Consider the following 22,040-nt stretch of genomic DNA (forward strand, 5'->3'; position numbering starts at 1 on the left):
ATGATTAATAAATTTAAAAAATATAAATTTATAAGGTTTCTCAATGTCCGGAAAATATTTTATTCTTTAGAAAATGAGAAGTTATTTTCCTTGAAAAATGACTTTATTTTTTTTTACTAGAAAAATATTTCCGTTAACTTATTTTTTTAAATGCTCCAAATAACGGATGATTGTAAAAAAATATTTTTTTATAAATTATTTTATAAAAATAAACAGAGACTTATGTAATTTTTTTGTTGCGGTGTATTTCAAAAAGAAACTTTATCCCACGTCAGTAAAATAGAGCTTTTTTTTTCTTGATTTTATAATTGAACTCCCTTTTAGTGGACCAGTAAAAATCAAAATATGGGGTCGCGGGCACTACATTCAAGATTATTGCTATGAATTATTTTACTGCTACGTCATCCCACATCAAAACCAATCCAAAAAGGTATAAAAGACCAAAACCAATTACTAGAGAGATAAGTGAAGAAACAGAGGATGAAAATAGGAAAGAAAAAGGTTATCTTGTACCTCAATTATTGATTTTTTTTTATATTAAAAATTTATGCTTACTAAAGGAAATAATGAAAATAAATATTATGCGAAGGAAATAACTTATGAAGATGGAGACAAATAAACTAATTTTCTTAAAATATAAAATTTATTTAATATATTTCTATCATAATCAAAGAATTAATGATAATTCATCTTACTTTTTTAAGCTAATACAGACATTTCAGGAAAAAAGTTGAGGACGAAATTGGATTTTCGGTAAAAAATGATAGCGATAGGTGAACTTCTGTTGGCTTGTTGTGAAGTGCTATTAAGTTTAGAAATCAAACCGAAAGAAAATGGCCATATTAGTCACCGCCGACAATACTTCTCCGTTAATGGAAGAAGACACCGTTAATGGATCCGTCGACTACAACGGCCGCCCAGTTTACCGATCAAGCTCCGGCGGATGGAGATCAGCTTCTTTTATTATAGGTAGATTGACCAAACTTTTTCTTTCAACCCATGAGATCAATAATTAAAAGGTTTTTATTCTTGATTTTTAAAATTTTATTTTTGGTCTTGTAGCTGCGGAAGTGGCGGAGAGGTTTGCATATTATGGGATAGCTTCTAACCTTATAACATACCTAACGGGTTCTCTTGGCCAGTCTATGGCGGCGGCAGCTGAGAATGTGAACACATGGTCAGGCACCACCACTCTTCTGCCGCTACTAGGGGCGGTTGTGGCTGATTCTTTTCTTGGCCGCTACCGTACTATCATTTATGCTTCTATTATCTACATTTTGGTTAGTATTTCGTATCTCATTTGATTCTTGGAGTTATTTGGTGTTGAATTTTGAAGACTTGCCATTAGAAATTTCTATTTTCTGTTTTAAATTACTTTTTTAATTCTTTTTCCTTTTTATTCATCTAGTTTTGACTTTTCATAATTGTTGCACTCATTGATTGAGGATGGGCTCTTAAATAAATATTTTACAAAATTAAAGACAACCACATAAAAAAAATATATATTTTTGGCATTATTATATAAGGGAAATCCAAAAGTATTTCTGGAGTTCGGATTCCCCTGCGTGCCCCTTAAATTTTGAGGATTTAATAATCATTTTCTACTTTTATATTTTAATAATAAATATTTTTTTGCGAAAATTAAATAATTTTAAAATTTTAATTATGATTTTATATTTTTAATTTTTATTTTAACAAAGGTTGTAGTTATTAGTACATAGTATGATGCAAAATCAGGGAGTCAGAAAAATAACCGTGGAGTTAAATTTATGCATTAGACTTTAAATAAATTTAAATTTTTTAGGATATAAATCGCATAAAAAAAAAAAATACAAAATATAATTGTTTTTAATATTTAACAATAAAGAAAAATTATTAAATGGAGATATAGTTATTTCTGCTCCATTAAAATTGAAATCAGTTACAACAGGGCAACTCTCTTTGGAACCTAATAAGGTCTTCTAATCTCTATCCCAAACTTTAATTATTAATAATTGCGATATTCAATTTATTTGTTATTTAAAAATGTTATTAATATTATTAATTTAATTAATTATTATAAAATGAAACTCAAACGTTTTACTATTTTAAATAAATATGAATGGTCACATTAATTCTAATAATAATTACAAAAACTAAAAATATCATTATTATTTGCCCCATTAATTCAAAAAATTAAATTATAAAACAATAAATAAATAAAATAGATAACAGATAAAAATTAATTACTTTTAAAATGAAAAGTTAAAAAAATATTAATGATCTTTTTAATTTCATTACAATTTATATAGATATTAATTATATTATAATTTTAGTTATGAATGGTTCAAATTTTAGTGATAAACGCTATTATAATTCCGATTTTAATTAAATTAGGAAATTGCTAGAAATAACCCTTTTAGCCTTTTATTGTGAATTGGCAAACAGGGACTAGGCTTGTTGACTGTATCAGGTGCCCTAACTTCTCATGATGTTTCTCCTCCTTGGTCCCAAGTAATCTTATTCTTTTTCTCTCTATATCTAGTAGCTGTTGGGCAAGGTGGGCACAAGCCTTGTGTTCAAGCATTTGGAGCTGATCAGTTCGATGGGCAACATCCGAAGGAGAGTAGAGAAAAGAGCTCATTTTTCAATTGGTATTATTGTACTTCTTCTGCTGGCATTAACTTAGCACTCATAGCTGTGGTCTACATCCAAGAAAATGTTGATTGGGTTTTTGGATTTGGGATCCCTTGCATTGCAATGGTTGTTGCACTTCTTGTTTTCTTACTTGGAAGTAGAACTTACCGGTATAGTGTCAATCAAAACGCGACAAACCCATTTGTACGAATTGGTAAAATAATTTTTAGAGCAGTTAAAAATCGGCTAAGTACTCCTTCAAGCATAGATGCAGAGGAGGAAGCTCATAGTTGTGGTCCTGAGCAATTCAAGTAAGAAACTACTAAAGGAATTTATTTAGTGTTTTTTTTGTTTAGCATTGAATTTAAATTGCTTTTATAGAACTTAGCGTTTTGCATATCATGGTTTGGGAAAAACTAACCTTTTGTTAGCTATGGTTTACCAAAAGCAATCCAAAAAAAAAAAAAAAAAAATTTATCAAAAAGAGTCAGGATTCCAATTTTGAATAGTGCTTCAAACTTGATATCCTAAACTGAGCCTTACTGATAAAAAGAAGTCTCATGTACTTGTGTGTTAAACATTTCTCTAATCTGGCAATTTCTCTGTCATGGAAGATTCCTCAACAAAGCATTGCTAGCGCCACATGAATCAATGGACCAAGAAGCTTCAAATGTTCGTGATGTGGAAGAAACAAAGGCGTTGTTTAGGCTTATTCCAATATGGGTCACAAGTTTATCATATGCAATTGTGTTTGCACAAACAACAACTTTTTTCATAAAGCAAGGCAGTACAATGAACAGAACATTTTTTCCTGGGTTCCAAATCCCTGCTGCTTCACTTCAAACCTTTATCGGTTTTGCAATTATTATCTTCATGCCATTATACGATCGTATTTTTGTTCCTTATGCAAAATCTTTAACTGGGAATCCTTCTGGAATTACAATGCTTCAAAGAATAGGAACTGGAATGTTTGTGTCTGGTCTTTCTATGGTAATTGCAGCTTTAGTTGAGAAGAAAAGGCTTGAAACTGCTAAAGAATATGGATTGGTTGATTTGCCGAACATGACGATTCCAATGAATATTTGGTGGTTGGTTCCTCAATATGTGTTGTGTGGAATTGCTAATGTTTTCACCATTGTTGGGCTTCAGGAATTTTTCTATGATCAGGTTCCAGAGGAATTAAGAAGTGTGGGTCTTTCTCTATACCTTAGTGTGATTGGTGTTGGTAGTTTCCTAAGTAGCTTTCTTGTCTCTGTCATTGACAAAGCAACAGATAGAGATGGAAAAGAGAGTTGGTTTTCTAACAATCTTAACAAGGCACATCTTGATTATTATTATTGGTTACTTGCTGCACTTAGTGTAGTAGGATTGATTGCCTACTTGAATTCTGCTCGATTATACATTTACAAGAGGGCATAATTTGTTTTGATGCCATATGAAGCAGATGAGGCAATTGATATATGTAATAAGATTACCTTTTTATATTCTAAGCTCTTCAGCTATTTCCCTTTAACTTCTTCTTCACTCTTCTTTCCATGCTATATGCCACATTGCATCTAAGCTTTTTCTTAACTAGGGTTTTCAGTTACATTCTAAGTATTTTTCACTCTCTTGTTCTTATAAACTCTAAAAGGCTTGTGCTTGTGCACGCAAGTCTTAATAACGAAAAGCATTAGGGTTTACTTCTCTGGATGCAGAGAGTGTCCATGGACAACCCTCAAAGCGGCACTTAGCTCTAACTCTATCTTTTTCATTACCACCAAAATAAATCTCCATCCCTTTTATGTCAACATATTTTGTGCACACATCCTCGAATTTTTTGATGCATTTTGGAATATCATTCCAACAAAGAAAGTAAGCACTTGTGATATTGGATTGTATTACACGTTCCTTTTCTTTCTCCTTCTGATATTTCCATGCCCATCATCTCCACATAATTCTTCGATATCATCATTATCATCAGAAGAAATTTGACCATTAATGTCAATGCCTTGCCAAAGCTCATCAGCAGAAACTTCATTATAATATTCTTCTTCTGCAGGTTCAGCTTTAACGCCATTCTCTTCACCTTTCCCCTTTTGTCTGTGTCACTACTACCATCATTAACATTAATGTTCGTATATATATTTTTTTTACTTTTTCCCTTGTAACATTCACTCCTTCATTATATATTTAATTGATAATCAAGATCAATTTCAACTCCTCAAATGCATCATCAAGACCTGTCCCTATTTCAATTTTAACAGAACTGACTTTCTGTTAGAACATAATTAATAGGAATTACATATTTTGTTACTTAATCGCATTTTTATAAGGACTTAATTGTGATTACTTATTTAGTTTATAGTTTGTTATTGTAATTCCTATTGTTAAGTGTGTAGCTATGTGGCATTATGTGGTGATACGTCATCCACCTCAGCCTTATATATAGTATGTATTAAGGCAAAGCTCCATACACAATCATAATATTCAAACTTATTCTCTCTCTTCCTCTCTTTCTCTCTTCTCTCTCCATTTCTCTTTCTCGATGTCTCAAATCCTAATTTCTAAATTGACTGATATTGGGCTCTAAACAATTGAGTCTAACAATATGGTAACAGACCCGGTCAATCTCGGCAAAATCCTAGTTTTTCTGTTTACCCAAATTAATCTGTTTAATAACAGATTATTTGGATGAAGGTTATTATTTGATAGGTTTGGAGAGTAAAATAAAGTAGAGGGGATTATTTAGTCGTTTGGAAAGAGAGTTTGAGGAAGAGTATTGTTTTTGGAAGTTATTTGAGGGGTTGAAAACCCAATGCCTCAATCTTCTACTCCCCGAATTGAGTGTAAGCATGGTTAAAAAATTTAATTTCTAAAATTATCCATAAATATATTTATAAGCCTTTCATGACGAGTATTTTCGTAATATTTATATTTAACATTATCTTCCTCTACCATCAAACCAAACAGAGGAATATTATTAAATCTTCATTTACCATACATTTCCCACAAACACAAAAAAAACACTTATCATACTTTCCTTATTATATTTTCCTATACTTTACTTTAATTATCTCACCCTCCCTTCATCCAAACAAAATTTCTACCATGACTATCGCGGTGAGGATCCTAACTTTGAAGGAGCAATCTTTAGTGCATGAGAAATCCATGGATAATCTCAATGTTTAATTTCTCAGAATCAAAAGGAATAGCGGAAATACTGTGAATATCTAAAAATGTGAGCATGACCATGGTTCTAGAACTATCAATTTCGGTTCCAAAACCATCGATTCTAATTTTAAAATAGTGATAGCAGAACCGAACTACTTTTAGACGTTTCAAAGTTGGTTTCAGTTTTTCTAATTGCTAAACTGCTAATTTTAGTTTGGAATTGAGATTTGATAACTTTTTTTCAAGTTTTTTTTAACCTTTTTTAGTTTTCTACCTAAATAGAAAAATTAATATAAAGTAATAGTGTTAGTAAAGATTGAAAGTGTAAATAAATAGTTTTCAAATTTTCTTTATTATTGTTTAGTTTCTATAAATTTTAAATTTGAGAGAGAAAAGAATGGACTTGGACTTAGTTTCTAAATTTTTGATTTATTTGAGAGTTTTAAAAAATAAACCTTAAATAAATATTATATGTAAAAGTATAGATTATAAAGTATAAAAATTTAAATTAAAAACATATAAATGAGGAGCAATAATTTTTTTTTTCAATTTTTTTCCTCTTTTTTCACTTATAATTTACAAGTTTTATTTATGTTAACACATTTTAAGTTGACGGTACAATTACAACATTTAATCAAAAATTTTAAAAAGTTAAAAATCAAGTATGATCGATTTTTTTTCTTTTTTAACAGTTTCAAACCGGAATCACCAGTTTTAATTTTAAAATATGAAGAACTCCAATCCAACCTTAAATATCAGTTTCAGTTACAGTTTGAAATCTTGAACTTATTGACCATGGTTTGATTCTGATTTTGATAGGTTTGATTTCAGATCGGTTTCGATTTAGAATTGAACCAGGGTCATGCCTACCAGAACTAGTTGATTGAACTCAGAGTTGTTGTGCATTCAATCCATAACAATTAATCGAAGGTACTTGAGGAGTGCTCTCAACAATTGATGCAACTATTGGTCTATGTAAGACAACTCAAAAAGGTAAATCTCAATTTTCTCCTCTTATTGTTACGGAAAATCCTAGATGCATGCAAGGGAATAGAGATATTTTGAACACAACTCGCCATTAGGAAGGTGGGGAATCTTCTAACCCTACCCACCCATTTTCTCCAAATGTTGGAATTAGATTGTTCCAATCACCAAAATCCCACTGTTGGAGTTGTGTCTTCACTCAGTACCATAAACCCTAAAGGACCTTGATTCACTAATAAATGGCTTTAATGTCATGGAGATTGGCAGTCAATCAATCCATATACTTAACATGTCTTCTTCTAGGACAACCTCTTATAATATGACCAATGCTACCCAAAGAAATCTTGGAACAGTAACCTGAATTTGAAAATGGGCTTATGTGTTAGATTTGTTGAACTAACACCAATGAACATTATAGAAGAGTTTAATAGCCTAAAACATGACAAAACTGTTTCTGTGTATCAAATGTAGAAGCATAATCGTAGTATTTATGAGGCTTATTCAATCTATAGTTTTATAAATGGCTTAAATGAGTATATTAGGCCGACATTGGTCCTCTTCAATTCAAGCTTTTGAGTAGGTCAAATTATAATAACCATTTATTTATGCAACGTGCAAGTCTTCATAAACCTTCTTACATAACTTTTCCTTCCAGGCCTAACTCTAATTCCCCATTACCTAAACCAGACCCCTACCACCAAACCTTCTGTACTGACCTAACCTAAACCATCAGAACCTACATACACTCCTAAGCCTCGTTTTAAATACGAAGAGAGATATTTCCCTGCCATATTTGAAAGTCCAAGCATCTGTTGACCGTGGAAACTTCTGAGATTGAGTTAGAAGGTCAAGTGAATATAGGGGAAGAGGACTTAGAGTAAGACCTTAAAGATTCAACCATTTCCTTTAGTGCCTTAGCTAGCAGTAGGGGCGGCTATGATGTCGGAACCACTAAATCTATTTTCAAAATTGACGATTCTGGTTTCAAATAATATAAAATTAGAACCGAATTGAAAATGCACGTTTTCGATTTTAGTTTGAAATCGGTCGGTCACGGTTCAAATTTTGGTTTGAAATTGGTCGGTCATTGTAACAGCCCAGCCCATGGTAGATATTGTCCGCTTTGGGCCACACAAGCCCGCACGGTTTTGTTTCTGGGCCAGGAAAACCTCCACTCTGCCAGCCCAAAACGCGTCTACCATGTTCAAGGTTGCCACCCTTTATGTATAGGACTTCCACTTTGTGCGTAGCCAATGTGTTATTCGCCTAAGGTGTTGTGCCCCAAACCTGGGATGTCACATACACCCCCCCTTAGGGACTCAGTGTCCTCGCTGAGGTTTGCCCCACCACCGGCCAGAGGGACAAGGCTTGGCTCTGATACCAAATTGTAACAGCCCAGCCCATGGTAGATATTGTCCGCTTTGGGCCACACAAGCCCGCACGGTTTTGTTTTTGGGCCAGAGAAACCTCCACTCTGCCAGCCCAAAACGCGTCTACCATGTTCAAGGTTGCCACCCTTTATGTATAGGACTTTCACCTTGTGCGTAGCCGATGTGGGATTCGCCTAAGGTGTTGTGCCCCAAACCTGGGATGTCACAGTCATGGTTTCAATTCTTTAACGATTTCGAGTTGTAGGTTCCAGATGGTTCTCCAGCCAATTTTTCTGCAGGTTTGCATAATTTTAAAATCTAAAAATTAGAGGACATTATTTATATAAAATTTAAAATTTTAAAAATTTATAAAATGTGTAGTTTATATGCATGGATGAGATTGAATTTTGTGTTTCTCCAACCTTTACCCTTGCCCCTTGTGAAACTTGAATTTCCTCCACTTGCTGTTATAAAATAATAATATGTAAAACTGAAAAAAATTGAGTATAAAAAATTAGAAATAATAATTTGGAGAAATTATATACTTTGGGCAATTGATAGAAATTATATGTTTTGGTACTTAATTGCATTTTTGTAAGGACTTAATTGTAAATTATTTTTTTATATTTGTGATTGTAATTGCTCTTGCTGAGCGTGTAACTTATGTGGCATTATGTGGTGATATGTCATCCACCTCAGCCTTATATATAGTATGTATTAGCACAAAACTCAATAAACAATCATGGGAAAAATTTACCTAGACAGGGTCCATGGCTTCACCGATGGACCAAATCAATGAAAATAATGTTTCTTATTGAAACGAGAATATTTCTAACCATATACTGAGAAAAAAAGGATAAATTTGAAACACTTTTTAAAGAATCCTTACTTCATTAGTTTGGTCCATAAGCGTGGCTATGGACTGGTTTTAGGCAAGTAATTTTTAACAATCATAACATACAAACTTATTCTCTCTCCTTTTCTCCTTCTCTTTCTCGATGCTTCAAACCCTAATTTCCAAATTAATTGATGTTACGCTCTAAATAACCCGAGTCTAACACTTTTCTATGGCCATAGTTGCTCCTCTCATAACCCCTGACTTACTCATTCTCTACATTATTTAATATGAAAAAGAGCTCCATTTTGTTCAACAAATATCAAAATATAATACCTCAAGGAGTGAGATGGAATGACAAAAATCTCTTCTCTCTTTACTAAAGGTGTCAAGTTCAAGCTATGGGTATGGTGATGAAGGAGCATCTAGAAAATTTTTTATGGTTTCCTTGTTTATCTAAGATTCCTAATTAAATAAAAAATTTTAATTACTTACGAATATAATTTAGTTTTCCATCTTTATTTAGGATTTGCTTTCAATCTACAAGTATTAGCTAATTAGGATTACTTTTAATCTAGGATTAGGATTTGTCCTAAATAGTATGAATAGGACAACAATTATCAGATTATGTATTCTATGATTTTTATTTCAATCCAGAATTTTAATTCTAAGGTTTTCTTTAAAACCAATCTTGTTCCAACCACAATCAACCTATTCTAGCCCTAATTGTTGAGATTTAAATGCCCTATATTCTTCCCCTGTGTTAACTGGTATCAAAGTACAGAAAAGATCCTAAACTGCTGCAGGATTTTTTTTTCTCTATTCTATTCTAAACCATGGTTGGCAGAGGTCGAGTAGAGGCAATCAGCCCCAACAAACAGAATTGGCTGAGATATGGCAAATGATTGAGGGTTTGACGTAGGCTATACAAGCCTTGCAATGTCAAGAATGTGTGGAAGCCTGAACGGAGATTTCAGAGTGCAACTATAAACAACTCGAGATTCAAGAGGATCTTGAGGCTGAAGAGGAAGTCGAGGACGTGAACCCTTTCTATGAAGCTGGACTTGTTAATCGCGCGACACAAGGTGGATTGGAAGAGTGGTTACTACACACTCTTGATTTGAATGGTGGAGGGGGTGAGGATTAAAGTAGCTGATTTTCTTGGAAAATTACATGCGGAAGATTTCTTAGATTGGGAAGCTAGTTTAGAGAATTATTTCAAATGGAAACCCATGGATGAAAATCGAAAGGTTTTATTTGTAAAGCTTAAATTAAAGGGTGCTGCACTTCAATGGTGGAAGAGATTTGAAGAACAACATACATGACAAGGCAAGCTCAAAATCAGCACTTGGAAGCATATGAAAACTAAGCTACGCAAGCAATTTTTACCAACTGACTATACAATGGAATTGTATAAAAAATTCCATTATTTGAAGCAAAATAACATGTCTGTTGAGGAGTAAATTGCTGAGTTCAATAATTTATCAATTCGAGTTAACATAACTGAAAGTGACGAGCAAATTACTTCTCACTATCTAATTGGTTTAAGTCAGTCTATTAGAGATGAGATGGCAGTAATTTGTTTACACAATATTGAGGACGCTCGACAATGTGCTTTAATGGCTAGAAAGAGAGTTCTCCGTTATGGTGCTAGAAGACCTACATACAAAACCAATAGGCAAAGCAACTTAGGAACTGGACATGGGCATTAAACAAGCCAATTAATTGGAAAGAGACTGCTGTAGGAAACAAAAATAATGGAGGTGCAATTGATACTGAAAAAAGTGAAAATGGGAAAAGAATTGTGCCTTATGGTGGACATAATAATGTTGGTTCATCTGTGACGAAAGGAGGCAGCAATTCTCAATTTCGATGCTTTACCTGTGGAGAGAAAGGACATGTTTCATTCGCTTGTCCACAAAAGAGGGTGAATCTAGCGGAGTTTGAGGAAGAATTAGATCTAGTTTTTGATGAATATAGTGAGGAGATAGAAGAAATTGACATCTATCTTACTCAAGGAGAGTCTTTAGTAGTGCGAAGGATAATGACTACAACAACCAAAGACATAAAGGAAGATTGGGGGAGGCGTAGTATTTTCGTATGTGTGTTGTTTGTGAAGGTAAGGTTTGTGATCTTGTTATTGATGGAGGCAATAATTCTTAGGTTTGATGCTTTACTTGTGGAGGGAAAGGACATTTTCATTCGCTTGCCCATAGACGATGGTGAATCTAGCGGAGTTTGAGGAGGAATCAGATCCAATTTTTGATGAATATAATGAGGAGATAGAAGAAATTGACATTTATCTTGCTCAAGGTGAGTCTTAAGTGGTGTGAAGGATAATGACTACAACAACCAAAGACAGAGGAAGATTAGAGGAGGCGTAGTATTTTTCATATGCGTGTTGTTTGTGAAGGTAAGGTTTATGATCTTGTTATTGATGGAGGAAGCATGGAAGATATCATATCTAAGGATATAGTAGACAAATTAAAGCTTCCTACAATAAAACACCCTCACCCATACAAAGTGCGTTGGTTAAAGAAGGGGCACGAGGTACCGGTAACTTCTCAATGTTTTGGTTCAATTCATTATAGGAGTTAACTTGGAAGACGAAGCCTTATATAATATTGTGCCAATGGATGTTGGGCATATTCTCGTTGGAAGACCTTGGCTGTTTGATCATGATATGGATCATAAAATAAAGCCTAATACTTATTCTTTCTACAAGGATAACAAGAGGTACACTTTGTATCCTCTTAAGGAAGAAACAAATAAATTGAAAACAAAGAGCTCCATAACCAGCAAAGAGAATTTGTATTTATGCATCAAAAAGTTTAAGGTTGAATGTTGTGAGAATGAAGTTATCTATGCTTTATTAAACAAAATGGCGAAGGGCAATCAGGTTGGGAATTCAGCTCCATATCCTGTTGAAATCCAATAACTATTGAAGAAATATAAAGAATTGGTCAATGAGGATGTGCCAAGAAGCTTACCACCTTTAAGAAGCATTCAACATGCTACTGATTTAGCACCCAAGGCATCTTTACCTAATCTGCCTACCTATAGAATGTCTCCTATGCAGCAAGCTAAGATAGAAAGATAGGTCAAAGAGTTATTAGAGAAGGGTTTGGTCCATGAAAGCAAGAGTCCTTGTTCCTGCCCAGCTTTATTAACTCCAAAGAAAGATGGATCTTAGAGAATGTGTTGGGACAGCTGTGCTATAAATAAAATTACAGTCAAGTATCGCTTTCCTATTCCACGTTTAGAAGATATGCTTGATCAACTTACTGGTTCCAAGGTTTTCCAAGATTGATTTAAAGAGTGGATATCACCAAATTATAATAAGGTGCAGAGATGAATGGAAAACTGCTTTTAAGACACTAGATCAGTTATTTGAATGGTTAATGATGCCATTTGGCCTTTCTAATGCGCCAAGCATGTTCATGAGGGTTATGATGGATGTACTCAAGCCTTTCTTAAATTCTTTTGTAGTGGTATATTTTGATCACATCTTAATTTATAGCTGCACTAAGGAAGAGCATTTGGTACATTTGTGTCAAGTGTTAAAAGTACTTCAAAAGGAACAACTATATATAAACTTAAAATGCAGTTTTCTACAGCTAGAAGTGGTATTTCTGGGGTTCATTGTGTCAGTCGAAGGTCTAAAACCAGATTCGAAAAAGGTTTGTGCAATTACTGAATGGCCAGCAACTCGATCCATCAAAGAAGTTTGAAGTTTTCATGGGTTAACATCTTTTTATAGGAGATTTATTCGAAATTTTAGTTCTGTTATGAGCCTTATAACTGAATCTCTAAAAAAGGTAAATTTGAGTGGACAAATGCTGCACAAAAAGCCTTTGAACTAGTAAAAGCTTTGAGGACTGAAGCACACATTGTTGCACTACCATATTTTGAGAAGTTATTTGTTGTTGAATGTGATGCTTCACATGTAGGAATTGAAGCAGCTCTTAGCTAAGATGGAAAGCCTTTAGAATTTTTTAGTGAACAGCTGACTGATTCTAAGAAACGTTATTCAACTTATGACCTAGAGTTCTATGCATTGGTAAGAGTTATTCATCATTGGCAGCGCTACTTAACTTATCGTGAGTTTGTAGTATTTTCTAATCATCAAGCTTTGAGATATTTATGGTCACAGAAAAAGCTTAGCGATCGTCATGTTAAGTGGAATTCTTTCCTTGATGAATTTAATTTCTCACTGAAAATACAAGTTCGGACAGTCCAATATTATCGCTAATGCTTTAAGTAGGCAATCTTTACTTTTATCAACTATGATCGCTCAAGTTACGAGGTTCAAGGAATTAAAAGATCAGTACAGTTTTGATCCTTGTTTTAGTAAGGTAATAACTAAATTGTAGCACTCTTCACAAGTTGAAAAATTGCCCTATCGGTTACACAATGGGTATTTGTTCAAAGGTAACCAGTTATGCATTCCAGAAGGGTCTTTAAGGGAGCAAATTATTAGAGAACTTCATGGGAATGGTTTGGGAGGAAATTTTGGTTGCGATAAAACTTTTTGCAATGGTAGTTGATCACTACTATTGGCCAAAGATGCAAAGTGATGTGGATTGTATACTGCTCTACTTGGTGAAAAGATGTTTAGCTTGTTCGTTTGGCAAAGGAAGTATTCAAAACATAGGGTTGTATACTCCTCTACTTGAACCAGATGCACCAATATGGATTCATTTGAGTATGGATTTTGTTTTAGGACTTCCAAAGATAGCAAGAGACTTGATTCTATCTTTGTTGTGGTATATCGCTTCTCAAAAATGGCACACTTTATTCCATGTTCCAAAACTGCAGATGCCACTCATATTGCTGAATTATTCTTTTGAGAGGTTATGAGGTTACATGGTGTTCCAACTTCTATTGTTTCTGACAGGGCTGTAAAATTTATGGGGCACTTTTAGAGGACTTTATGGAGAAATTTTGGAATAGAATTGAAGAATTCAAGTACATGCCATCCCCAAACTGATGGTCAAACAGAAGTTATAAATCGTAGTTTGGGAAATCTTTCAAGATGTCTTGTTGGAGACAACACAAAGACATGGGATCTAATCATACCTCGAGCTGAATTTGCCTATAATAATTGTACTAATCAAAGTATAAAGAAAACACCTTTTGATGCTGCTTATGGGCTGAAACCTCAACATGTGCTTGATTTGGTGCCTTCGCCACAAGAAGCTAGAATAAGTGAAGAATAAGAAATTTTTGCTGATCCCATTCAAAAGATTTATGAAGAGGTAAAGGGTGCCCTAAAAGACAATAACACAACATATTCTTTTGCTGCCAATCAACATCATCGTAAGCAGGAATTTGAAGAAGGTGATCTAGTGCTTGTGCATTTGCGGTAAGAACGATTTCCTAAAGGTACTTATCATAAGTTGAAATCTAGGAATTTTGGACCATGTACAATATTAAGGAAAATCAGCTCAAATGCCTACTTAATTGAGCTGCCACCTGAGTTGCAAATTAGTTATGTCTTCAATACTTTAGACTTGTATCCATTTCATGGATTTGATGGTGCTCCATCTTCTATCAAAGATCAATTACAACAGCTGCCAGTTACAAAAGCTGATACTATTGAAGACGTGTTAGATGTCAAGGAAGTTCAATCTAGACAAGGCAACATGTAGAAGATTCTTGGTAAAGTGGCTCAGTAAACCAACAACTGAAAGCACATGAATTTCTGAAGAAGAGCTTAAACGAGTTGATTTAGGCATATATGAAGAATATGTCAAGGGTTACTCATCAGAGCTGAGTTTTTAGAATGATGCAGAAGCATCTAGGAAATTTTTTATAGTTTCCTTGTTTATCTAGGATTCCTAATTAAATAAGAAATTATTAATTAATTAGGAATAGAATTTAATTTTCCATCTTTATTTAGGATTTGCTTTCAATCTACAAGTATTAGCTAATTAGGATTACTTTTAATCTAGGATTAGAATTTGTCCTAACTAGTATAAATAGGACAACAGTTATCAGATTATGTATTCTATGATTTTTATTTCAATTCATAATTTTAATTCTAAGGTTTTCTTTAAAACCAATCTTGTTCCAACCACAATCAACCTATTCTAGCCCTAATTGTTGAGAGTTAATTGCCCTATATTCTTCCCCTGCGTTATATGGAGTCCCTTTAAACACTTAGAAAGGAGCACTTTTCCCCATTTGTGGGTCTGTCCGACGTGAATCCGGATTAGTCGAGCTAGTGGGCTTTGGATACGGGATGGTTAAAAACCAAAAAAAAAAAAAAAAAATCAAAATATGACAAACCAACTTGCTCACACCAAAATTAAATAATTTTCACTCAAGTCAAGGACAATGGATAATGTATAAAAAGTGCACTAATTTTATATGTAAAACTCCATAAAGTTATCATTGTGTACAGGATTCGTCCTAACTTTTACTTTCATGTTAAACAAATAATTAATTGTTTTCAATTCATAAATGATTTCTTTGGTATGCAACAACAACAAATTATGTAAATGTAAACAAAACAGTTATAGAAAGAGAGCATACTTCATAGATGTTGAAGATAAAGGCAATGCGATGCCACAAACATAAGGAATTGCACTTTTTTATTCTCAATGGTCACCTACTAAATTTTTTATTTCTCTTCTATAAATTGCCCTAAATGTTTTAACCTTCTCAATGTTATTGCATATATACCTCAAACTCTAGCCTAGCTTTTTGATGGAAGATGGCTCAATTTTCCCCTGGAAAATTGGTTAGGGACCTAAAATTTAACCTCAACTGTCTTTGTGAGTATTCAAACATTAGATGCTTTGACCTGATGAGAAATGGAGTAATTTATCTATTAATATGCAATGTCATGGCCTTTTTGCCAAAATAAAAATATTTTATAGAATTTAATATATTTATACATATAACTCAAGGTTAGGAAGCAATTTGAGCATTATTTTGAGGGAAAATAATTAATTAGTTCATGAGGTTTGACCAAACTAACTAACTCTTCCTCGTATTTTATTGATATTAATCAAGAGTCCCTGAGGTTTAATTCCATTAAATTATTTAGTCCTTCTATCCATTTTTCTCTTATTTTTCTGTTAAAATGTGTGAAAAGATGAAAATATCCTCAAAATTATTTAAGAAAAGACAATAATAACCTGAGTTATCATGTACATCATTCATGGTGTCAAATAAAAAGCCAAATTCACGCACTCATCAACAGTCAACTCACAATCACAGAATTAGAAAGCTTTATTTCTAACAATCATTTCACATTATTTATTCACACACTCGTCAACAGTCAACTCACAATCATAGAATTAGAAAGCTTTAATTTTAACAATCATTTTACATTATTTATCGAGAGAACTCGAACATATGTCAACAACTTATTTAATATGGCAATGCTGATTTTTTGTTTTACAATTTCTAAGAGAGCAAGCGCGAGACAAGTTATTACAATAACAGTTTAACTATTCCTATATTTTCCCTGTTCTATAATTTAACAGAATTATAAAGGAAAAAAGGATGAAAAAAGTTCAGCTATCAACATAACATAAGATAAATGTCCAATTTATTTTAATTGTACAAGAGAGAATGCTTATTGTAATGGCAATTTAGTGGGAAACCATGCTCTCTGTCTCCTTCACAAAACCATCTCTTGTCCAATTTTTATCAGACTGCAAACCTTTTTTGACAGCTCTCCCATGTTCGATTGCTTCTTTCTATCGTCGGACCAAATATGTGTGAGTTGTAAAGTAATCGAGCGAGGCCTTGAGAAATCAAAGAATTAAAACGACAAATTAGAGATACAAATGCACTACCAAATCTCTAATATTGTGCAAAACTATCAAACAGGTGGGATTGAAGGTATTTGGTGACTCATCGTAGATTTGAGAATCAAAATCTCCGAAAGACCATAGCTCAAGCTTTTGTATTTGCTCTCTTGGAACTATAACTGTGTAACACCCTCCGCGGAGTCCCGTGAGACCCGACGACGGATGCCACATTCAGTGCCGGAGACACCGTCCTAACTGAACATACAAATCATTAAATAAGATTATGAATTAGAAGTAATTGAGTATTCACAAGTGTAGCGAGTAATTTTTTTTTTTTATAGATAATCATTTCATTTCGTTTTCATCTCTCTTTTTTTTTTTTGAAAAATAGATTGGGAAAAATCCTACATAAATACTGTAAGAATTTCCCTTTTAAAAACTGAGCTCGCCAAACATGTGAATACAAAACACTCCCAATTAAACTCCAAACTCCCAACATCTCCACATAATCATCATAACACAACAACACTTCTATATTTTCATAATTATATAAATCCTCAATAGCAGTTTAATATTCATCAATTAATTGCATTCAGTATATATATATCAAGTCTTAATAAACTAATCATACCAACTCTCTTGAAATATTTTATATTCAATCATTTAATGAATCTTATGCTTATCTCCGAATATAGACACCAACATAATTGCTAATTACATGCTTAAGTTATAATTCAAGTGATACAATCTCTGAAAATATAATACTTATACATGCCATAGTTCTTAAGTACATAAAAATCAACGCGCTGAGTATAAAACTCAGTGGTGCTCATAATTCACATACTTACTAAAGTTGTGATGACAACTTACTTAAAACACAAATGACATAAAATCATTAAATTTCAATATACATGTACATTTATAGCAAAAGAAATATCAAATAAACTATTAATTAATAACATAAAGAATTTAATTCTTTCAACTCATAAATTCATTACTTGCACATTTATTATACCAATACATATACTATTTATGTTTAAAACCATGTACCGGAATATCATGCTTTGAAAATTCATTTGATAACATAATCATTAATTTCCAAAGTAAGGTTTACTAAAATAATATGATCTCATTCGTTTAATTCAAATACTTGGAAAGTAATAAGACGATTATAAATACAAATATGTTAATTCTTTAGTTAAGGCTCGTACTAATACAGAATGAACATACGCAGATTTGATCGTGGCCTATGTTAGCGCCACCCCCATCACACAATCGTGGCCTATGAAAGCACCACCCCCATCACACAATCGTGGCCTGTGAAAGCACCACCCCCATCACACAATCGTGGCCTCTGAAAGCACCACTGTGGCCTACGAAAGCACCACCCCCATCACACAAATAAGCGCGTCCGCCTATTTATAAGGGCTGATAACCCTAGCATATGATCATAGCTTCACATAACAAAATCAATCTCATCATACCACGTTTCAATCATGCATAGTAGAGCCTAAATCAAAATCATTCTTTCACAAAAGCAATAATTCTTAATCAAAACCTCTTCATTACTTAATACCCATCATTTCAAATTTCTCAACTTACAACTTACAAAAATTACCACATTCTTCAAAGGAAATATTGAAAAAATATATATAGATATATATACTTAATATAGGAAAATTTCTCATAAATTCCTTTTCTTTTAAAACTTTCTTAACATCATAATGAAATTTATCATAAGAAACTTCTTATCATAAAAAAATCATACTTTACTTATGTAAAATTCAAAGCACATACACCTTAAATACCCATTTTTTTTAAAAACTCTAAACATATGAAAGTTATCAAAATAATCATACTTATGTCATAGATATGTAGATAGCATACCATACAAAAAAAATTACCACATTCTTAATCAAAAACCTCTTCATTACTTAATACCCATCATTTCAAATTTCTCAACTTACAACTTACAAAAATTACCACATTCTTCAAAGGAAATATTGAAAAAATATATATAGATATATATACTTAATATAGGAAAATTTCTCATAAATTCCTTTTCTTTTAAAACTTTCTTAACATCATAATGAAATTTATCATAAGAAACTTCTTATCATAAAAAAATCATACTTTACTTATGTAAAATTCAAAGCACATACACCTTAAATACCCATTTGTTTTTTAAAACTCTAAACATATGAAAGTTATCAAAATAATCATACTTATGTCATAGATATGTAGATAGCATACCATACAAAAAAAAAAAAAAAATTAAGTAAGCCTTACCACCCTAGAGTGGTTTGGCCTCTTAATGAAAACCAAGGGGAGGAATTTCCTTCTCCAACCAAGCATACTAACATAACTCTTATGCACCAAGGTATCCATTTCTATCCTCATCATGCATTATCTAATTCCACACTTTATCCCAAAATTTCCAATAATTTTTCCCATTTATATCCATTTAAACATATCCACAATACCACTTTTCAACCTTATATCTTATTTTTGTCAAATCAATCCTCAAACATACAAATAATCAAGAGAACCTCATCACACATGATTCATACATACATTTATCCAAATAAACCTATGAGTCAAGGCATAGGAAATTTCCAGCATTAAAATATCCTTGACCTTTGCTGTGTTTTTAAGACATAACTTGAGTTATAGGTCTCCAAATTGAACGAAATTAGATTCATTAGAAAGCTAAGACAAAATGCTACAATTGTTATGAAGGGACCACAGCCAGTTCAATGTGTAAGATGGTAAACAGAAGCTAGGAACACAGACCAACAGTCCAGACCCGATTCAGCAGAACTATGTCCAATGTTTATTACATTCCTACTTCACCAAACACTCAAATTAAACCAATCTAGAACTAGGGCAGTCTCAAGACACAGGGAAACAACTTTCATGAAGACCTCAGAACCAAATCTTGTCATTATAGTGGTCAAAATGGGCACTCAATTCAGTGATGCATGTGGCCCGACATAACAGAGTCAGTTTAGGTATTTCAGCCATAAGTTGAGCTATGTATCTCCAAATGGGACACAAGAGGATGGGTTGGAAAGCTAAGAAGTAGACCTACAACTTTCATGAAGGACTCAGACACAAATGGAAAATAGAAATGGTCAAAAACTAGTCCTTAATCTCACCCAATAAAACTTTTTCCAAAATTCAGCTTACTTTAACCATGAAAAAAAAACATGAACAACAAAGATACAAGGTAGAAATTTCTACCACATACTAAATACTCATCAAACATCACCCAAGAGCATGTTATTGCAACCAAAGTTCAACAAATCAATCATTTCATGCCAAAATCCCAAAATACATGTATGATAGCATAAATGCACAAAATCAAAAATTCAAGTAAGGTAAGTGTGTTTATGAACACTAACCTTAAAAATAAGCTTTAGCAAGCTTAAATTAAAGCTTTCTAAGCTCTAACTTTACCTTTACTCCATGGTAGAGGTTTCCCCAACCTTTGGCTTAAGTAAAGAATCTCCAAATTTCTTGAAACTAATCACCACAAATCACTTCTCAAGCTTAATTCTCTAAGATTAATTACTTAAATCAAGTTGGGTGGGTTTAATTTGGTGGATTTAACAAGTAAGAAGTGAAGAAAAACAAAGAAGAGAAGAAGAAGAGGAAGTGGCGTTGAAGAGAAGAAGAAGAAGAGAAAAAGTGGTTGCTCAATAATTGAAGTTGACCTTATAAAGTAGTGATCAAAGGGTATTTTGGTCTTTTCCCCATAATTGGATGGCTAAGATTAAGCTCATCTAATGGCTAAAAATATTCTCCAATTCAATTCCTTCACAATATTATTTATCTCCACAAATTTCTCAAATTACTCCATAAAAATTATTCCTCAAATTTCCTTAATTAATAAAGCATCATAATTCACTATTCACTAATTATCTAAATTCTCCAAAAATATTCATTACTTACTTTCTACCCATAAAAATTATGCATACATACTCCAAAAATATTAAAGAAAATATAAAACATATATAGTAATTTTTTCGGAGCAAAATAATACCGACTCCCGGACCGGTAGTACTATTCACAGACCGATGGTACTATTCATAGACTGGTAAATCACTACCCATTCATAGTTAATCATACTCAATATCTTCCTCGGATCTAAATAAAATATCATCCCCCTTTCTGTAGCACCATTTATGACCCGATAAAATAATATTATTTTAAGATTCGAAAATTTTGGGGCGTTACAAACTGAGTCAGAATCTATTGAATCACCTGAACTTCCTCTAAATGAATGATCTTTAACAACATGATACCATGAAATATTGGTATCATCCAATTGCAATATGAGTTAATTCACTTCACCAACTCAGAAATCCACCCAACATCTAGAGCTGAAGCAGTCGAGTTAAACCGATTCAACAGTTTTCCTTAATAAGTTTCGCATATAACTTTGCTCTTAAATCCTTTCTAGATTTTACCCTCTCCATTATAGCTCTTCCTCGAGGGTTGAGTCCCAAAGGTCTACCTAACCCAGTTCGGACCACGTTGGAGTTGATAGGAGGCTACAAAAATTAGATTGAAGTGAAGACCAATGATGGAGACATAAATGGTGATTTTAACTAACATCTGGAAAAGAGTTGTGTTCCCCTCCACTTCAATGAAGCAATTAACCTAGAATATTATCGTCTTTTCTTAAATAATTTTGAGAATATTTTCGTCTTTTTGCACATTTTAAGGGGAAAATGAGAGAAGATTGGATGAAAGGACTAAATAGTTTAACGGAATTAAATCTCGGAGACTTTTAATTAATATCGATAAAATACGAGGACGAATTAGTTAATTTGACCAAACATCAAGGACTAATTAATTATTTTCCCTTCTTTTAAAAAGAAATCAAAGGGTCCCAATTTCTACTATCAACATTGATTAAGAAGTGGTTAACCTACAATTTGTATGTTTATTTAAAAAAAAAAAGAAAAGAAAGGAAAAGTCCATCTGGAAACGTCTTAGTCTCACTTGGCCTTTTTTCTTTTGTGTATTTGTGGATGGGTTGCATTGCCAGTGCAACGCTATTTAGCTACTTACCCCTCCTTAACTTTGCCAGAAAAAGCAAACGTTTTGGGAGGGACAAATATTTTATAAAGAGAGAAAAAATACAATCATCAAAAGTAACAAAAAGAAAATTCAATTTCCACTCTCAGTATACCACGCGCTTCATTATATTCCAATAGTTCCCCACTCATGCATTTCCTAATTGGATCGTGTATAGCACGCTCCAAACGTAGCTAACTACCTCTTGATGTTTTTAACCGTCAATGGGGT

General features: G+C 33.0%; 1 protein-coding gene and 1 long non-coding RNA gene across 2 annotated transcripts; one reads left to right on the top strand and one right to left on the bottom strand.

Moving 5' to 3' along the window:
- The first annotated feature begins 707 nt into the window (after nt 1-707).
- On the top strand, nt 708-4,129 carry LOC105636737 (protein NRT1/ PTR FAMILY 5.10). The gene is made up of 4 exons (XM_012220081.4): nt 708-969; nt 1,063-1,280; nt 2,428-2,927; nt 3,231-4,129. The coding sequence occupies exons 1-4, from the start codon at nt 834-836 to the stop codon at nt 4,033-4,035; spliced, it is 1,659 nt and encodes a 552-aa protein (XP_012075471.1). The 5' UTR covers nt 708-833; the 3' UTR covers nt 4,036-4,129.
- A 12,342-nt stretch (nt 4,130-16,471) lies between these two features.
- Nucleotides 16,472-20,392, bottom strand: LOC149493830 (uncharacterized). The gene is made up of 2 exons (XR_016322533.1): nt 20,129-20,392; nt 16,472-16,979 (listed from the first exon to the last, which is right to left on the bottom strand). It is a non-coding gene; the product is annotated as an uncharacterized LOC149493830 (long non-coding RNA).
- Nucleotides 20,393-22,040: the final 1,648 nt, after the last annotated feature.

This window comes from Jatropha curcas, chromosome 9 (genome assembly GCF_041381405.1).
Source record: "Jatropha curcas cultivar XTBG-Jc1 chromosome 9, XTBG_Jcur_1.0, whole genome shotgun sequence".
NCBI lineage: Eukaryota > Viridiplantae > Streptophyta > Magnoliopsida > Malpighiales > Euphorbiaceae > Jatropha > Jatropha curcas.